This window comes from Syngnathoides biaculeatus, chromosome 9, assembly GCF_019802595.1.
Source record: "Syngnathoides biaculeatus isolate LvHL_M chromosome 9, ASM1980259v1, whole genome shotgun sequence".
Taxonomy (NCBI): domain Eukaryota; kingdom Metazoa; phylum Chordata; class Actinopteri; order Syngnathiformes; family Syngnathidae; genus Syngnathoides; species Syngnathoides biaculeatus.
In genome coordinates, this window is record NC_084648.1 from 1,866,361 (window position 1) to 1,886,127 (window position 19,767).

General features: G+C 41.9%; 2 protein-coding genes across 4 annotated transcripts in view; one reads left to right on the forward strand and one right to left on the reverse strand.

The window, feature by feature from the left end:
• tnpo2b (transportin 2b) overlaps positions 1 to 7,815 on the forward strand; it is a 21,550-nt gene extending 13,735 nt beyond the window's left edge. For both annotated transcript variants that reach the window (XM_061830663.1, XM_061830662.1), the window contains exons 15-23: positions 301 to 495; positions 594 to 752; positions 987 to 1,074; positions 1,170 to 1,364; positions 1,797 to 1,872; positions 3,611 to 3,710; positions 3,798 to 3,872; positions 5,714 to 5,843; positions 6,312 to 7,815. In XM_061830663.1, coding sequence (XP_061686647.1) covers positions 301 to 495; positions 594 to 752; positions 987 to 1,074; positions 1,170 to 1,364; positions 1,797 to 1,872; positions 3,611 to 3,710; positions 3,798 to 3,872; positions 5,714 to 5,821 — 996 coding nt within the window. In that variant the 3' untranslated portion in view covers positions 5,822 to 5,843; positions 6,312 to 7,815. The remainder of the gene's footprint in view (positions 1 to 300; positions 496 to 593; positions 753 to 986; positions 1,075 to 1,169; positions 1,365 to 1,796; positions 1,873 to 3,610; positions 3,711 to 3,797; positions 3,873 to 5,713; positions 5,844 to 6,311) is intronic.
• On the reverse strand, positions 7,540 to 19,401 carry LOC133506477 (Na(+)/H(+) exchange regulatory cofactor NHE-RF2-like). 2 transcript variants are annotated; one of them, XM_061830664.1, is made up of 7 exons: positions 18,544 to 19,401; positions 17,186 to 17,491; positions 11,583 to 11,774; positions 10,909 to 11,055; positions 10,578 to 10,637; positions 10,148 to 10,354; positions 7,540 to 10,050 (listed from the first exon to the last, which is right to left on the reverse strand). In XM_061830664.1, exons 1-7 carry the CDS (start codon positions 18,748 to 18,750, stop codon positions 9,883 to 9,885), a joined length of 1,287 nt encoding a protein of 428 aa, XP_061686648.1. In that variant the 5' UTR covers positions 18,751 to 19,401; the 3' UTR covers positions 7,540 to 9,882. The 2 variants fall into 2 exon arrangements, with proteins under 2 accessions (XP_061686648.1, XP_061686649.1); XM_061830665.1 differs by lacking the exon at positions 10,578 to 10,637.
• Positions 19,402 to 19,767: the final 366 nt, after the last annotated feature.

Consider the following 19,767-nt stretch of genomic DNA (forward strand, 5'->3'; position numbering starts at 1 on the left):
ATTTTGCAGATTTGTAAAAATTAAAATAAACGGCAAATTCATTAGATTCATTTGCTGCTAGGAGTTCTAGCGCTATCAGATTTGTGGGGTTGTGAGCTAGTCAACAGTGGTACTGTTTGCAGTGGTTGCTAGCTTATAGTTGAAGTTCAATCGAAGCGCATGAACTGCAACTGATTGGCATTTCCATTCATTTCAGTGATTTGATTGTGCAAGTGGTAGTTTTTGATTAGGCTTTACAGTCTGGTTGTGTATACACATTGTAATGAAATAAATCCCAAGCTAAAACATGTCTGTTTTCAGGAGTACATACAAAAGCTGATGCCTCCCCTGATCTCAAAGTGGAATGAATTGAAGGATGAAGATAAAGATCTCTTCCCCCTGCTTGAGTGTCTGTCATCTGTTGCCACGGCTCTGCAGAGTGGCTTCCTCCCCTATTGTGAGCCTGTCTATCAGCGTTGTGTAACTCTTGTCCAGAAGACCCTGGCACAAGCAATGGTGAGCCTCATACATGGAATTTCAAAGAAAGGTTAAGGTATGAGTCCTCTGATAGTCAGGGAGTTTTTCCCACCTTTGTGTGTGTTTGTGTTTCCCAGATGTATAGTCAGCAGCCTGATCAGTATGAAGCACCAGACAAGGACTTCATGATTGTGGCCCTGGATCTTCTCAGCGGCCTGGCTGAGGGACTGGGTGGTCATGTGGACACACTTGTGGCACGCAGCAACATTATGACTCTCCTCTTCCAATGCATGCAGGTGTGGCTTCTTTTCAGCAAACAACAACTGGCAGATTAAAAATTGCTGAGTATTAAATAACAGATGATTCTAACACAAATCCTTCTTTAGTTGTGGTCCTCAAAATATACTGGCCAAAGCATTTTGTAACAATAACATGTAATATTAAAACAAATGTATGTATTCTTGGGGCAAGTTAAACTTTTTTGGGTGTGTTTTCATTTCTATATCCCCCCCCCTCCTTCCACTTCCCAGGACACAATGCCTGAAGTAAGACAGAGTTCATTTGCTCTACTGGGAGACTTGACCAAGGCTTGCTTTCCTCATGTCAAGCCTTGCATCGGTAATTCACCTCTTTCAGTACAAATGTAAAGAACCTGGTTCATTTGTCTATTTCTTGTCCAATCATCACCTTTTATATTTCTGTTGCATCCTCAGCTGAATTCATGCCAATCCTTGGAACGAATTTGAACCCGGAGTTCATCTCCGTCTGCAACAATGCCACCTGGGCCATCGGAGAAATATGCATGCAGATGGGTGTGGAGATGCAGCCGTACATTCCAATGGTTCTTAGCCAGTTGGTTGAAATCATTAATCGACCAAACACTCCCAAGACCCTACTGGAGAACACTGGTATATAAAGCAAACCACTTTAAAAAAAAAAAAAAAGTCATATTTTGACTGTTGAAATTTGTAATGGGCAGTTAAATAAATACTGTACAGAATACAATAAAATTACTTAATTGATGAAGAAACCAATAAATAATGTGGTGTTAATCATATTTCATCAAATATGTTACAAATTAAACCGTAATTACATTTTTTAAACCAAAAAAGATAGACACCAGTTTGAGCTTATTTTTTTCCACAATTCTCTGGCCATCCTTTTGATGTGTGCTTCCCTGCAATAAAACAAAAATTTTCTCTCTGTGGTTGACGTGGCAAATCAAAACACTTTTTTTCACCTCATTGTATAACCATCAAAGGGAATATTTGACAAGCCCTAATTGAATTTACAGTTGGCCTCAAATTGTAGCACTTTTCCCTCATTTTATTCTCTTTCAGCAATCACTATCGGACGACTGGGCTATGTGTGTCCCCAGGAAGTTGCACCAATGCTGCCGCAGTTTATTCGACCATGGTGAGAATCTGTTGTCACTTTTGAGTGTCAGTTGATTTGGCTTGGTTTACGTGCACAGCACCAAGGTCTTTTGTGGAGTCACCACATCACTTGGGGTCCCTTGCCTCTTCTGTTGTTCCATTCCACTCACAATCCCATGAACTCAGTTACTAGTATATGTATGGCCTAAGTTTTGGTAGTTTTCCTTCTCCATTCAGGAAATGCTCACCAAGGCTTGTAATTGGCTTCCTCGGACGTGCAGTTAAGTTGTCTCATATATGAGCAACCTTGTGGTGCAATCAATTACCCTGTCTGAGATTTTGAAAAGTTAGACCCATAGTTACATTTTTGAACGCATTAAAAAAAATTTGCGTTTTCAACAGTTTCATCTTTATCATTCTGGACTTTTTATGGAACGTTATTTGGGTTGTCGTATTGTGCACTTTTGTTATTAGGTCAACATTATTGTGTTTTCCACATACTGTAAACTTACATATTCATGTACATGCATGTACAATGAGGCAAACACTGCGTTTAGTTTACCGGTACTTTTCATCTTATGTTTTCCCTTTATCTTATCTGAAGAACAAATATGTGGCTTATTTAAAAATGATTTATTGTTTTATCCACTTTTTCTGGTTCTAATCACATATTTGTTACATTACTCTGGACAATGAATTCCAATAATTACACTACTGTTACATTTTCAACAGGATTGGCACTGGGTCATGCCCTATGTGGCTAACCCACACCTGTGTGTACTAAGCCACAACATATCGTCTTGTTTGATGACTGAAATGAACAAGATAGAACAGATTCAATAAATTGTTATTGCTGTGGCGAGCCGGTGCACATAACACACAGTGAGCCAACAGAGTTAGACGGCTACGGCATTCGCCGCTGGTGGGCTTATGGAACTCCGGGAGACTGGTACAGTCCTTCCGGTTTTGACACCATCCAGTACTCCAAAGCGTGGCTCCATGTGCAGCGCCTACATTTACATAACCGACACATTTAAGGGAATGTTAATTGCTGGATTTACTCGCCTGCAAGCAAATGACCTTGTGAGGTGAGGAGCTAAAGGGTTCAGTCCACCGCAGCAGTGTCTTTTGAAATGTCAGTGCTTTGCTTTTGTTTTTTCCCCCCAGTTAACAGTTGAAGTTTGTTTATTATATTTGCTGGCCTGGGAGCTAATGGGGTAGTGAACTAAAAAGGTAAACGGCTTGCTCCACTCTGACAAAGTTGTTCATAAACTCAGCGCCTGTCTGAGTTGTTTGAGTGTGTGTGTTATTTTCCAATTAATACAAACTCAGGAAAGTGAACTGTTTACTAAGCATAACCTCAGTGCCACACATTATTCAGCCGGTAGTTGGCTTCAGCAAATGTCAACATGTATTTGAGTGACAAGTGAATGGCTTGTCGTCAGCACGTCTTTGTTTCATGCATCCATGTGACTGAGTAGAGAGACAATTTAACAGGAAAACAAGGACATTCTAATAACAACAATAATAATAATTTCTATAATATTGATTTAAAACCAAGAAATATACATGGTAAAATCCAGCCATCCATTTTATGAGACGTTTATGCCACAAGGGTCATGGGAATGCTGGAGCCTATCGCAGCCAACTTCGAGTGAAATAAATGATAAAAAAAAAACAAGGGCTAGCCTTATTTTTAATGGTCAACTTTTGTTTATCACTGTCATTTTGGGGAAAAAGTACCATCAAAATTTGTGACGGACCTATTTGTGTGGCAGGTGTACTTCACTCCGTAACATTCGAGATAATGAAGAGAAAGACTCTGCTTTCCGTGGGATTTGCATGATGATTGGTGTGAACCCAGGGGGTGTGGTGCAGGTGAGACTTGTTTACTACATTTTGCACATGGGATCCATTGTCTTTTCCTTGCAACCTTTTTAACCCTCCTTTCTGTTGTTTTGTCAGGACTTCATCTTCTTCTGCGATGCAGTTGCCTCCTGGGTAAACCCCAAAGAGGATCTGAGAGATATGTTCTATAAGGTGAGCGACTGGTATTGTTGGAGACCCACCAGTTGAGAATCAAATAAATCAAATCTAAAGCCTTTTATGTATGTATGTATGCTGTCCATACAACGAAATGATGAGTGCTTCTCCACAAGGTGCAATAAAATAGAATAAAAATCGAAGAACATCTTAAGTAAAAACAATATATAAAACAACAAGACACAGTTATTGCTAAAATAAATAAATGTAGAAAAATGTCATTGCATAATATTCCATTACAGTGCTGTTATGTTCAGTGGTTTTGAGTTCAAAGAGTTGATGGCTCTGGGGAAAAAGCTGTCCTTGAATCTGGTTGTCTGTGTTTTGTGGGAGCTGTACAGCCTGCCAGAGGGAAGCAGGTAAAACAGGTGATGACCAGGATGTGAAGAGTCCTTTACTATATTAGTGGCTCTGCTGTGATACTAGGAGTTGGCAATGTCCTCTAGGGAGGGCAGAGAACAACCAGTGATCTTCTGGGCGTTGTTGACCACTCTTTGCAGAGCTTTCCTGTCCTCTGCTCTGCATCCAGCATACCACACTGTTATGCAGGATGTGAGGATGCTCTCCACGGTGGTTCTGTAGAAGGCCTTGAGCAGCTTAGCATCCAAGTGTTTCTTCCTGAGCACTCTCAGGAAATGGAGTTGCAGCTGGGCCTTTTTCACCACCGCAGTGGTATTTACAGTCCAAGCGAGTTTGTCCGTGATGTAGACTCCCAGAAATTTGTGGACCCTCTCCACACACTCCCCATTGATGAGCAGTGGGACCGGGTCGACGCTGCACTTCCGGAAGGCCAGGATGATTTCCTTCGTCTTTGTGGTGTTCATCTCTGTAGGCAGACTCATCTCCATCTGAGATGAGCCCGGTGGTATCAGCAAACTTGATAATGAAGTTGCTGGTGGTATGCAGTCATATGTGTACAGAGAGTATAGCAGAGGGCTCAGTACACAGCCTTGGGGGGACCTGGTACTGAGGGTGACTGAGGAAGAGAGGTGTGGGCCAAGTCTGACAGACTGTGGACGGTTTGTGAGGAAGTCTTTAATCACGGTCATAATCTCGATTTCCAATCCACAGCTTCCATCACTGCGATTAATAGGGAACTGTTTGTTGTTAGTTTGAAACTTTGATATTCACATTCAGACCCTTTCCAAAATAATCCGAATGTCAAGGAAAAGTTTATTTCCATTATTCCGTTATAAATTTTAAACTTTCATGGATTCTAATTTCAAGGCCCACAATTTAAAAAAAAAAAAATGGGAAAGGGTCTCTACAAGCTATGTGGGACCGTCTTCAATGCCTGCCCTTTGAAAAACACACTTCACTTCAATAGGCGATTGGCAGTGAACTGTTGGATTGGATTTGATAAGACATTGCGGCAATTAGATGTAAATGTATTCATCGATCCAGAATGCTGGAGTCTTGTTTTGCGAGTTGAAGTTGGGCAAAACAAATTTTGCTTTCACAAACAAGTTAGAGAATGGAAAATATGGTGTCATTTGAGGGCTAGCTCTTACCGTTGTAACAAAAAAAATAAAAAGCCATCGGTTTGCTCAATTAACATGGCAGCACTTATAGGCTGAATTCTGATTGGGGAAAAAAAAATCTACATAATGTACTGGAAATAGGGTACTCATAGAAATGCTCTGAAATGAATAAAATAGATAAATACAATTCCATATAGCAAATACTAGAAAGTGGTCTATAAAGGTAGGTAGGTCAGTACCTCTGGTAGTGTTTAGGTCAGCAGGGAAGCCCTTGCTGGCCCTTACAGCTCCCCATTGGAACGTGTTCATCCTTACCTGAAAGAATAATCAATTCCTAACTTTGCCCCACCCCACTAGATCCTGCATGGTTTTAAGGAGCAGGTTGGGGAGGAGAACTGGCAGCAGTTTTCAGAGCAGTTCCCCCCTCTGCTGAAGGACCGACTGGCGGCCTGCTACGGTGTATAAAGCCTCCACACCCATCCAACAGGTGACCTAACTAATGGCATCATTTAATGTTGACACCAGTTCAAAATAATACAATCCGACTAGGTTTGCAAGTGTGCTGGAGCCTATTTCAGCTATCTTCGGGTTTGAGCCAGGGTACACCCTGAGCTGGTCGCCAGACACCTATTCGCGCACTCGTTTAGACCTATAGGCAATTTAAAGTCTTCATTTAACCTACTATTCATATTTTGGAGCCAAAGCACATATTTTACATTAGGGAAACTCATAGAACAGACCAAAATAGACAGGTTTATATGCCATCTAGTAGAAAAGCTAATTATCTCATTGTTTTGCCTCCCACTATACATTTCTGGCATTGATAGATGAACAAAGATGCAATATTTGTTGTAATTGATAGTTTTGACTAATTACGTGAAATTGTGCTATTTCTCACGGTATGCTGTCTGGAGGACAAAGTAACATCTTGTTGTCATCGTCCTTGTCTTTGCAGGTGAGCCAGCAGGAGGAGGGTGAATGGGAAACTCATCCATCTGTGTATTGCACTGCCCTGATCTGGGGGGAGGGAGAGGGACGCTTATGGCCGCTCCCCCTGAAGGACGGCCCACATGCCCTTATGTGTTTGTCCATAGACGGAGGGTGGGCGGGAGGGTATGGGAGGGGCGGGGGGGACACCTCTAGATTAACTAGGCAGGGACCCGACACAGAAGAACTAACTGGTAGGGACAGAGAGTGGGACCGAGAGATGAGTTGGAAGGGTGGCAACATAGCGAGTATCAGGGAGGCAGGGACAGAGACCGGAATAGAGAAAGTTCAGGGAATGAGAGGGAGGGACTTCATTAACAAGGCAGGGATTATCAGCCACGGACCTGTCTATTACCGGGCTGGGAGGACAGGAACAGTGCGATTTTTATCAGGGTTCTTAATCGCAAGAGTAGCTTGACCAATGGACAGACAAGACAGACTGACCTTTATCGACATTTACACTTGCACATTATACTGCGCTTGCAGTACTTGGAATTGACTTGGGGTGGCACGATACTATGGACTTTTTACAACCTATTGCATGCAGTTAGAGACAGACTGGTGTCTTAACTCTGTTCATTGTCAGGGTGATAGCATACTTTCCGGGGGAATAGGATTCAACACTTATTACATCATTTGTTATCTCCGAATTCTACATCGCTGTAAAATAACCTGACTGTCCGCCATCAATGTTTTCTTACTTTCATTTTGACCACAGTGCTGCTTCACACAACTATCCATTATCGACATTTATTGTCACATTTTCTACCTGATCTGAAGAGAGAGAATACCCTCTATTGTCTCTCTTGTTGCTTCATAGACACCACTCCTCCGTGAAGGGAGGATTAGGGCTAACACGTTTAGTTTTCTCGTCAAAGGGGAGGAAATTATAGCGAACCAATCACATCATGAGTTGTGTTCATGAGAATTAAGTGTGTATATAAATCTACGTGCGTGCATGTGATGTTTGTAAACCCTTCATCCTTCTGTGTCAAATAGTAAATTGTGCTTTGTTTTTGAAATGGTACTGAGCTTAAACTTGACACCCACCGCAATGTCCTTGGCACCCTTTAACTGTGACTGAGTGTGTGCGCGTGCGTGTATATGTGTGTGTATACACACGTGTGGTCAGTTCTACATTTGTATTGATATTTCATTTGCTGCCATATTGATAGTTTAAGCAAATATCTATGATGTTTTACATCTAGTCCACTTTTTTTTTGCTGCTACCTATGTCTTGTTAATAAGTAATTACACAATAACAAATGCTCATTTTCAGTTAGTGTTGTTTTTGCACTTTTTATTTGATGTTTTTTTGTACAGACTTTTTTTTTAAACCCTACCCATACACGTTTATCCTGATGTCAGTGTTTTGTCATTCTGCACTGTGAACTTAAGTGTCTTTGACTTGCAAAAAAAAAAAGAAAAAACTATCCCGATATTAAATGGCAAATAAAATCAACTTTGTGAAACTGCGACTAATCCGCACTTTTACAATGACTAACCTTGCCATATTGCTTGTTTGAGTGTGTATGTGTGCGTGCCGGTTCGAGAGATACTGCATGAGAAGTCGTTTGCCTTTAAGCATGATTTAGTTAAATTGAAGATGTTTGCATAAAGAGCGAAATTGAACTGTAATTCTAGAGATTGATTGCTTGCCCCAGCCTAATCTGTGAGCGAGCATGCTCCCCACCTGTGTTTTTGCTACATGTCTGCATAACTGGATGCTTGACATGTTTTACAATGATTCCATACAACTGGCATTTACCCATTAAGGTAGTGTTTATTTATTGGGGGGGCTAGGACATGGCCAAAAAGCAGTACTGAAGAGAAACACCATCTGTTATACAGTGCGAGAAGTAGTGAATTTCAACATTTTTATTATGGTAAGGGATTTTTATCTTCTTCTCGCAAGTTATCGTCTATGGTTCGATGCTGACATTCTATTTGACCTTAACTGTGACCATTGAGATTCAAAAATGTTTATTAAAATATAAGACAATCCAAATCCAAGTTTGCGCTTATTAATGCAATCAAATTAAGTTTAACGCTTGTACAAAATGATGTATTTTACATTTTAGTGGGTTATTGTGAATGTTTTCCAAACTGGTGCCAAAAATGGGAACTTATGAGTAAACAAGCGAGATGTGGAGAGGATGGTTTTTTTAAAAAAAATATCCATACAGTATATATATTGAATAAAGAGCATGATGTTTGACGGAAAGACTGACACATTTTTGTTGTTTACTTAAATCAGCCACTTTCCCCGGTTGTGTGGGAATGGGAATGCCAGAGCTTAAAATCTTGTGTGCTTAAATCTATGATGTGAACCAAAGCAAGAGTTTTGTAATAAAAATGTTCCCACCAGTCTCCAGCCCAGCCTTCTTTGTTTTGGGGCTGAAAATAAAAAAATCTGGTCTTTGAACATTAAAAGGAGAATCTCTCAATTTACATATGCTTCCCAGTTACGTATCCAAAAAAAAAACTTGCTACTCATTCTCTAATGTCCACAATTGACATTACATGGCAAAAAAAAGTCTTTATTTGATCACAGTAAAAATATATTGTCTGGTTTTAATGTAGTTTGTACAGCATCTTTGTTTGAAATTTGACAACCAAAACGACTGAAAGTTTAAGGATTCCTTAAATTTCTTCCTTACACTGGTAAGTGACAACCCTTGACTGCTTACTGTATCTGTTTAGGCTACTCACTGAGTTCTTGTGGGCTATCTTGTGCCTGTGGGCGCCATCTTGGTAACTCCTAGTCTACAGTATTCTTGGTATTGAGCAGACTTTTGCCATTGATTTAATGTGACTCTTTTTTTGCCCACCTCCAAAAACTGAAGTACAGATTCTTTGCAAAAAATGACTATCATGAAGAAAAATTTATTTCTAAAAGTCTGTTCAAAAAGTTAGAGAGCTATGGCCTTTAATTTATAGCATCCCCATTAGGCCTGTTTTTTTTTTTTTTTTTTTTTAAACACACCATCACAACCACTGCTGTCCATTACTTTCAAGGAGAAACGTTTGCAGTGGACACATAAACATGAATGACTCAAAACAATTCACTGATTGGAGTTGGGGATGGTCAACATGTCTCAACAAGGCTGCAATGCCACCAAGGAGGAGGTGGAGGAATATTTTGGGATGGAATAATGGGGAGTGAGATAATAGGGCCTTTTAGGGTGCCAAAAGATGCCAACATGATCTTGGCAACGTGTATCCGTATGTGGAGATTCTAAGTGACCATTGTCACAGAGCCTTCCACAATAAAATGATTGTCATCTAGAACATTCAATCCAACGGTGCAAACCATGCAGTTGAAGCTAAGAGCAACTCTGGGAGACAATTCTTCCACCCTTAAATGAAAGAAAACAACACAGTATTGTGTATATTGCATAGTTCAGAATATCACCATGTTCGTTAGTGTCTGGTGATTGCTTGCACTACTTTGTTCTCATTCGTGAATTAGGAATAACTACAGTGTAGGAACAACAATCATGCAACAAATCGTGCTTCTATTTTGTGTCTCTGGGACATTAGAAGTTGCTGAAGATCTTTTGTTTCTTGTTCCAGTCCATAGGGGGCGCCCTCTTTTTGTCACGTCGAGCAAGAAGCTTTTGTTTCGCCTCAGCTGCTGTAGGACTCAAACGCAGGCCACTGTTCATAAAAGGGTCCAAAACTCTTCTGTCGTCCTCATCGGGGACCTCCAAGACACACACACTTGCATGTTTCAATTACTGTACATACTGTAACTGGTCATCATTTGGAGTCCACACATACACAAGCACAAATATTTCTTACCTGAAAACTAATGTCAGAGCTACTAATCTCTGAACGAGTTGTAGAGCTGGTTGAGGATTGGGACGCACAACTCCCACTGGCCCTCTGTTTGGAGGACATGTTTGTGATTGAAGAGTCGGTCAGTGTCACATGTATGATTGGTGCTTCAGTGGAGGTGGGGGAAGGGGCAGACGAGGCAGCTTCTACACCTGAATTGTCCACATAGACCTGTGAGTCATAGAAAGGAGAAAAAAATAGGAAAGATGGTGAGATGAGCAATCAAATGATTGTCTGTTAAGCCATTTTCTACCACTTAACGAATTGAGGGTCACACGTGAGCCGGAGCCTGTCCAAGCTGACTGGGCAGGATACACCCTGGACTAAACCCCCACCCCCACTCCACCCCTATCCATGGCCTCATTTAATAAAATTGTTTGTTAGGGGTGAATACCTTTTCTTGAGCGAGCCTAAAAATCAACTGCTTCTGGGGTTTAAATATTGTCCTCCTCATCTGGGGAAAAAAAACCCAAATGAGTAGGTTTATTTTTTTCAATTGTTATAATTGGCTTATTTCTCTTAACTGGACTCATATATTTTTGTTTTTCACTTGAGCACTGGGGGTGAATAAGTACATCTATTCCCAGCACTTTTTTTCCACACAAGTGTCTGTCCTTCTGCTTCAGTACAAAATGAGTCCTTTTCTGTCACCCCTTGATTATATGCACAAATGTGGTTGAAAGGCAAACATCCCACCAAAAAAACAAAACTGAAATATACAGTACATGTCGTGCTGTGGGCGTGATTCCCAATCTGTGGAAGAGCTCATCTGTTTCCTGGTCAACGACTAGGAGGCGTACATCTCCCTCTCCTGCTTTAATGAAGGCCACCACCTCGGAGTGTCTCAGACCCTCGATGTTCACCCCATTGACCTGCCAAGCAGAAGACACGGAAAGGGAAACCGTGAGGACAACGGGAAGTAGGACTGAGTGATGTTAACGAAAAAGAGCCGAGATTTGGAAGAAGTAGCTCTTACGCAACATGGCCTGTGGGAGGCATGTCTCACTTCACAGAACACAAGCAGATTAAAAATTGAAATTTGAGTAGAGGCAGGTGGAGTTGCGTGACAAGTTCCACAAAGTATCATGAATAGAAGTAACATGTTGCTGCTTGTGATTTACAGTTAAAAACAACAATGTAGCTGTCCCTGTCCTCCATTTCTTTATCAAGTTATCCAACATCAAATTTCCGGCCTTTCACCCTGTAAAGACCGTCTCGCTCACTTCCAGTCTAAGACACTCTTAATTCCATTTGATCTGCTTTAATCCAATTACATAGCCAATCAGAGTGCAGACTTAATTCATCAGGAAAGTGATGGTTCTGATTTCCTGAGTCCTCACTTGACATGTGGGTCATTTTTGTCAGGGAGAGCCATGAAGAGCTCCGTGCATGTGCGTACCTCCACCAGTCGGTCTCCCGGACGCACATCCGCTCTCTCTGCAGGTGAACCGGCATCCACTGAGCGTACAAATTGTCCACGTTTTGCCTTATTACTGTGCAGGTTGAAACCGTAGCCCTTGTCCCCCTTCACCAGGTGACACAGGCGAGGGAGGAGCTCCGTCGACGGCTCTGGAGAGGCCTCCATCTGCAGCTGGGTAAAATCAAATTTCAAATGGGGGAAATGTTACCGAAGCTGTAAATGAAAAACGCATTTCAATCACGACTTGTGCAAATTACTCCATCCAGCCGTTCCTACCGCACTTTCCCTCATTAGGGTTGCGGGTGAGCTGGCGCCTTTCCCTGTCCTGGACTGGTCGCCATTTAATCACAGAGAATCGGTGACTGGAGAATGGGACCAAGTCGGAATTGACCCCAGAGTAGCTGCCCTATAGCCAGTCTACGGCGCTATGAGAAACACCACACCCAATCCCATTTTTTGGGGGGGGGGGGGGTCAAATCACACAAATATACAGTATACTCAACATACAGTATAGCTTGCATCACTTTCTAACCTTGCGTAATCTTATAGGCAATAAAGTATACATCTGTAAATGTGTGTCTGATGTATTTTGTGATTCCAGGCATATGATACTGAAGTAATTGTCCCACCAAGGCCTCATTAGCGGCGACAAAGTGGATCTGTCTGAGCAACCCGGAGCCTAATGACCGCCGACGTGTTTGGCCACGTTACATGACTCACCAGCCTGACATGACACCGGATGTGAGTATTCCGTGCCAGATTCATGCATTAGTCAATGTCGCTAGGGTACCTTGGGATAGTGACCCTCCAGTGGATTAGAAAGGACATCGACAACTGTAATACTCACCTACACTATATTGCCAAAAGTATTCACTCACCTGGCTTGACTCTGATAGGAATTTAGGAAAGATCACATTTTTAATCAGAATGTATGAAGCTGGATGGCACGGGGACTTAGCGGGTAAAGCTTTGGCCTCACAGTTCTGAGGTCCCGGGTTCAATCCCAGACCTGCCTGTTCTCCCCGTGCCTGCGCGGGTTTTCTCCAGGCACTCTGATTTCCTCCCACATTCAAAAAAAAAAACATGCAACATTAATTGGACACTCTAAATTCCCCTTAGGTGTGATTGTGAGTGCAGCTATTTGTCTCCATGTGCCCTGCGATTGGCTGGCAACCAGTTCAGGGTGTATCCCGCCTCCTGCCCGTTGACAGCTAGAATAGCGTCCAGCACTGCCTGGAACCCTTGTGAGGATAATGGGTGAAGAAAATGGATGGATGTATGAAGCTGGGCCACTCTTGGGAACTCTAACAGCTTCAGATCATTTGGGAAGGCTTTTCACAAGGTTTAGAAGTGCCTTTCTGGTATTTTTTGACAATTCCATTTGTGATGTTGTTGTTACATCTAGATACAGTACAATTGAGCTGATTATTATTTTTGTCACATTGGATCAACCCAGCTGAGACACATGCTTCAAACCACACTGACCTGTACAAATATCCACAACGATTTCTTGGTACATATTTCAGCATGTATTTAATTCAATTTAGCATGAAGAGGGGACCCCAAAAAATTATTCATATTTTAATTCACAATTTGCGGCACAGTGGCGTTGAGTTCACAGTTCTGAGGACCACGGTTCAAATCCCGGCCCCGCCTGTGTGGAGTTTGCATGTTCTCCCCATGCCTGCGTGGGTTTTCTCCAGGCACTCTGGTTTCCTACCACATCCCAAAAATATGCAACATTAATTGGACACTCTAAATTGCCCCAAGATGTCATTCTGAGTGCAACTGTTGTCTGTTTCCATGTCCCCTGCGATTGGCTGGCAACCAGTTCAAGGTGTACCCCGCCTCCTGCCTGTTGACAGCTGGGATAGGTTCCAGCACTCCCGCGACCCTCGTGAGGATAAGTGGCTAAGAAAATGGATGGATCTCTGTTATGTGTTCATACGTTCATTACAAAGCAATCAATGAAAAAAGATGAGGCCGACATCAAGATAGCCGTTATGATGACGCTGCGGAGGATCCCTGAAGAATCCTACCAGGAGTGGATGGAGGTATGGCAGGGAAGGTTTTAGTAGTACATCTTTTGTGACACCAGTCCAAGACCTGTTCTGACACACCTTATACACAAATGTTTTACGTGCTTGCGTAGTCCTACTCTACGGTCTGATTGAAAATCGCGACGACTAACATGATAACACCGTGACACATGATTGTGATTCTATGATTAACATTATTTTCATTTAAGACAAGACAAACATCTAAATATCTGTATACAAGAGAAAAAGTGGAAATAATACAGGATAAATGGCAAAACCAAGGGAAAATGTGGTTGGAGGTTGTTCAGCACTGATGTTCTTTATTGATTTGCTATTGTTTCAATAAATAATTTGAATAAAATGATTTAATGCTGTATGTGTACTGCATGTGGATGTGTGACCTATCGGGCCAAACTGTGGTGACACGAGCCTTTATTTGGGTGTCTGCTAACCTCATGCAACAATGAAATCTTGTCTGTGTTTACAGGTATGACAAATGTGAACCATTAAGCAGCGCGGTCAAGAAAATAAATCCTACTGGAGGAATAAGCGAGAACGGCTATCGTCTGTAGCGTTGAAAAAATATTGTGACGGATCTTGCCTTTTTTTTTAAGATTGTGTGATCGTGAAATCCACATACAGTTAAAATAGAAGTTTTATACACATGCACGCATAACAAAAGCTGTTTGGCAAAGACTGAGTGTTCATGTCATCGAAGATGTGTGCAATCTACTATGTGTTTATTTAAAACTTGGTCATTTTAACCAGGAATATGAAAGAGAAGTGTAACCGCCAAGCCGCCGCCACTGTTTACCCTGCCTGCGGCTCAACACAGTGACAGTTTGATTTCAGCACAGTCCTGATGATCACGCTTCACTTTGTTTGAAGCCCAAACACTTCTCTGACAGAGTGTTCTGAAGTCAGCTCAAATCAAGACGTCACCAGAAGATCGGGGCTTGCCGCCTATGGAAACTTTTAACTGTGTTCCAACACATTCATTCCAAACACTGCAGATGTCGCGCAGTTCTACACCAGTTCAAACTATAACCACACATCGTAAAAGAAACAAGTTATTACTTCTGTGATAATGGCGTGTTCAGGTACAATTAAAAGGAGTATGACAAAATAGGATTAATGCCAATAATGTATGCATTTTTTAAATCTGAGGCCTGGACCAGAATCTCAACGGAAGGAATGTTCCATATTTGGCAGTCATTGATACTACTTTTACCCAGGCTGAGTAAATACAAGTACTTACATTTGAATATGTGCCAAAATCAAGTACCAATACGTATATTAACACAAAAATGTGGTTTATTTGAAATGAATACTGTTCAAGAACAACGTTTCCTGAACATGACTTCATGTTTCACTCAAACACGACACATTCTGCCCCTCAATAAATGTTTGATAATCTTCGCTTTCTTCCAACAATACCCATATCCAGTGAATTTTCACACCAAGTACCATGTGAAAACATGAACCTCTCCAAGTATCACTATAATGGCCAACCAACATAAATGAGATACATAAATGTGACAGTAGTGTAGTAGGCCCAGTGTTCATCAACACGCAAGCTTTTATTCCTAAAACACATATCTAATATTGTGAGACAGTGTCAGGGGTAATTGAGTAATCCTCAAACTGATTTGACTATCCCAACATTTTTTTTATGATTTCAATGGAGCTCAAGGGTGACTAGTTAGAATATTTCCAACTCTGTGGAAACAGCTTGGAGAAGGCCCTTCCTGTTCCAACATGACTGTAGTATCATATCAGTGCACAAATCAAGGTTCATATCGACATGGATGAAAGAGTTTGATGTGGATGAACTTGACTGGCCTGCACAATCCTGACCTCAACCCTATAGAACACATTTGGATGAATTGGAGCTCAAACCGCGAGCGAAGCCTTCTCATCCAACATCTGCCCGTAACTTCACAAATGCATGTCTGGAAAAATGGTCATACATTCCCATAAACCCACTCCTAAACCTTGTGGAAAGCCTTCCCAGTAGAGTTCAAGATGTCATATCTGCAGAAGTTAGACCAACATCATTTTAAACTAAACGATTGTAGAATGGTATGTCACTTAAAATGTGATGCGACTGAGTGAATCCTTTTGGCAATTTAAGGTACATTCAGAAATTCACTCCAAACGCAATTTCTAAACTCTGTGGTTGACGTGTGCCATTCGGTTATATTCTGAGGAAAGAGAGCCCTCGAGTTTGGACCTCAATCACATGAATTTGCAACAAACCAGAACAAAATAATTTTTTGCACAGAGATCCCACTAAATCCCTGGAAGCCAAATGTCCAATACTCTTGCCTAAAAATGTAACAATATTTTAACAGTGGACTGCAATACACAAACTTAACTTTTGATGGTTCCACTCTTACAGGCGGGAAAAAAAGGTTGTACACGTGAGTATCTCTTCACACTTAAATGTCTTTGCTTAATTTGCTTGCTTTTGCAGGATATTTGGCTGAGTTGCATACACTCGCCAGGTGTGAACAAAATGTGTATGGTGTTATCACAATATTGCAGAAAGAGCTCGCCGTCTGTCAATTCAATACAAACAAAGTTGAAATGACCACGCCTCAGAGAACTGCATCGTCAACACATCATTTGCGGGACACAGTGTTACAAGGCAAAAAGAAAAGTTGCATCGTGTGACAAAAAAAATGTGTAAGCATGTTCTTCTCTCTCTCCTGATGTATTTTCTCCTTGTTGATGGTCATCACCTCCCGAGAGAAGCTGCCAGACACTCTGGCACTGTTTTGGGATTAAATCCCGACGCTCAAATCCATGATGGGTCGGCAGACGTCAGGTTCAACGGCGTGTCATCAATGACACACAGGCTCATTACATAACAGCATGATGGATGTGTGCAGAAACCAATAAACTCACCGTATTAAACTCGAGACTCAGCAATGTGCACATTTTCTTTTTTTTTCACACCAAAGAAAAAAAAATTGGGAACAATTTTTGTCCTTTGATGGATGTCACCGTACTTCATACAATTAAGACATTGCCTTTAACTTTTTCCTACAGGTAAATTCAATCTCATCCGGCTAAAAAAAATAAGACTTTTGAGACCAGTGCCCTAGTGGGCAGCTGTTGTCTCCTCAAAAGTACGACCCCTCTCCCTTTTCTATACCGCATACCTTGTTCAGGGTCACGTGGGAAGCTAAAGTCTACGTGAGCCGAGATGTGTGCATGACAGAGTACGCGCCAAGGCAATCGCAGGACTGACCACAACTATAGATCATTTTATGAGGGCGTCAAACTCGTTTTTGGCCCCGCCTTTGGTTGTTTTTATATGGATTCTTGACAAATTGTATTTTAAATCATTGAAATCATCAGCTCATCATTTAAATAAAATGTCATGGAAATACACACTTCATCCATAATGCACACAAAAAGTCCAGTATAAGACAAAATAGTGCTAGCCAGTTAATTGCTGCACCTCCACCCGAATGCTCCCACGATGTACTTTTGACTGTTTTCTTGCCGTTGAGACCATATCAAAAAGGTGCTTACCTCTGCGTCTGTCACAGTACTTGAGGTGACTGAAGACCTCCTCAGCTTGCCTCTTGGGATCAAAAGGTTGGGTGAGTTTGCAGCAAGAAGTGTGCGGTCGGATATAGGGGACTTGGCCAAATTCTCCCCAGGTAAGGGGGAGGTTGATGGTGTGGCTCTCCACGAGGAACGTGGAGAGAGGGTCCCCATCTCGATGGCTAAATTCTCTGTGACAGCCAGACCACACCGGCGAAGGTAGTCATCCGTGTGTCGGTCAACTACCAGTAGCCTGGTCCGGTGAGGTACTTCTCTGATCCGCTCCACCACCTCGACATAGGAAATATACGCAGTTCATGGAGTTTTACGGCCAACAAGTGCAAAATGCTTGCATTCGTATGTTGTTTCTTAAAGCAAAAAACAAACGGTTTTAAAATAATTTGCTACGAACTGTACTTATAAATTATAGCAACAAAATTAATATCATTTCCATACAATATTGCTATAACAGATTTTTTAATGAAATTTGGTGCTTTTTTTTTTTTTTTTTGTCAGGGCAGCAAGAATAATTTGATCCACTTTTGATTTCGGGACATTGGGCAGTTTTTGAAAACGAACATGACTCAAATCCATTCATCCATTTTCTGAGCCGCTTATCCTCACAAAGGATACGGGAGCGCTGGAAGCTATTCCAGCTTTCTTCGGGCAGGAGGCAAGGTACCTGAACTGGTTGCCGAAGGGCAATTTAGAGTCTCTAATTAATGCGTTTTTGGGATGTGGGAGGAAACCGGAGTGCCCGGAGAAAACCCACGCAGGCACGGGGAGAACATGCAAACTCCACACAGGTGGGACCGGCATTTGAATCCCGGTTCTCAGAGCTGTGAGGCTCTAACTAGTTGCACTACCATACCGCCCGTAACGGGAATGATTCATGGAATTTGTTTAATCTTACCATAGATTTAGATATGAAAACCACCATTGTAAAAAAAATAAATAAATAAAATACCAAATGTGTGTCGATGACGTGCATCAATTTCGGAACAAGGTGATAATTAAACAAAGGCGAGCAGATTGAATTAAGTGGATGTTATGAATTAATTTGGGTGTAAATAAAAGTTCGTGCTTCAACATAAAACATAAACCACTCCAAAGGACCGAGAGAGACCCTTAAATAATTCAATGGTTGTCGACGATGGTTCTGCTCCTTCTAATAAGAAATCCAGTAATCCCCTTGACACTGGCTCGTTTAAGTATGGGTCAACTTCTCCTCCTTCTCCTCAGGCGATGCAAAAAGTGGTCCAACAGGTAGGGATGTATTGTCTGTGGCTCCGAGACGTGAGCCCCAACGCAACAATGCGCCCGTCCAGCGACGTGGGACTCACCTGCTGATGGCTGTCGTTCTCCACCTTCTCGCCGTTCACCTCCACCACTCGGTCGCCGGGTCTCAGGCCGGCCAGGTCCGCCGAGGAGCCGGGCTCCACTTTGCGGATAAACTGGCCCCCTTTCAGTTTCTCGCCGTGCAAGTGGAACCCGTAACCGTGCTCAGTTTTGACCAGGTAGCACACCCTGGGCCTCAGCTCGCAGTCCATTCCGGCAGCTCAGAAGCGCCCGACAAGTTCGGGAGTCTCCGGAGAATAAACGAGTCGCGTTTAGGTGCTCACAGATTTTTAATCCAAGACAAGGCAGCGCTCCCGTGCCCTTGTGCCCAAAAGATCATCACCGCGACGCATCATGTGGCTCCTTTCCAGAGCCGCAATCGCCACACACACAAAAAAAGAACTTGACTAAAACTAATAAATGCGTAACCCATCGTGCAAAACAAAATAAATGGTAAGGAAGTGAAGCATAAAAACCACGGTGTCAAAAAATCAGAGATAAAGGTTAATCCCGGCCAGTAGTCCCGCGGTATTAGCAGAGATCAGAGATTACAAAGATGCTTTTTACGGCTAATTCTTAATTGTTCTTGTCAAGCGGGCGTCCTCTGCTGTCTGAGACACACGAGAAGTGCAGATAGAGCAGAAATAGGAGAAATAGGAGGCGGGGTCAACAAGAAAGACACCCAGCCAGGGGGCAAAAGTGCCAGTCAATTCCCCTGTGGACACAGACCCCCCACCACATATATGGAGGTAGGCGCAATTAAAGTCTTCCAAGGAACTCTGGAAATTATGAGGTTCAATGTGAAATATTATATTATTAATTTACTTTTGTGTGGAGGCTTCATTTACTAAAAATAAAACGTTCATTTTGCACTTTATTAAAACAAAAAATGTTTTGCAAATGTTCATTAATTTCTTAATACAGGTCTCTGAAAGGGCAATTCAAACGCATACACGAGCAGTTACACATGACTTGAAAACATTCATTTTTTTCAAAAGCTATTTTTGAAAATACATTCTTTATTGCTTTTAACTTCTGTAAGTGGTCACGACTCAGTGACAATATAAAAAAATGTGTGTCCAATGTGTGTGCCACGTCCAAAAAGATTGAGAACCGAACTTTTCCAGAAGATCCGAGTGAGGGCTCAACTCTAACACAAGTTATATTTAAATGTACGGTACGCATATGCAGTACATTGATACCATATTACCAAAACAGTCCAGTCGTGA

Excerpts from the sequence above, each read along its gene's own strand:
- LOC133506477 (XM_061830664.1), bottom strand. The coding sequence starts at position 18,750 with ATGGACTGCGAGCTGAGGCCCAGGGTGTGCTACCTGGTCAAAACTGAG. Across the intron at positions 17,492-18,543 it reads AGAACGACAGCCATCAGCAG|GTGGTGGAGCGGATCAGAGA; the intron begins GTGAGTCCCACG and ends TCCTATGTCGAG. Across the intron at positions 11,056-11,582 it reads CGGGAGACCGACTGGTGGAG|GTCAATGGGGTGAACATCGA; the intron begins GTACGCACATGC and ends TCTGCTTGGCAG.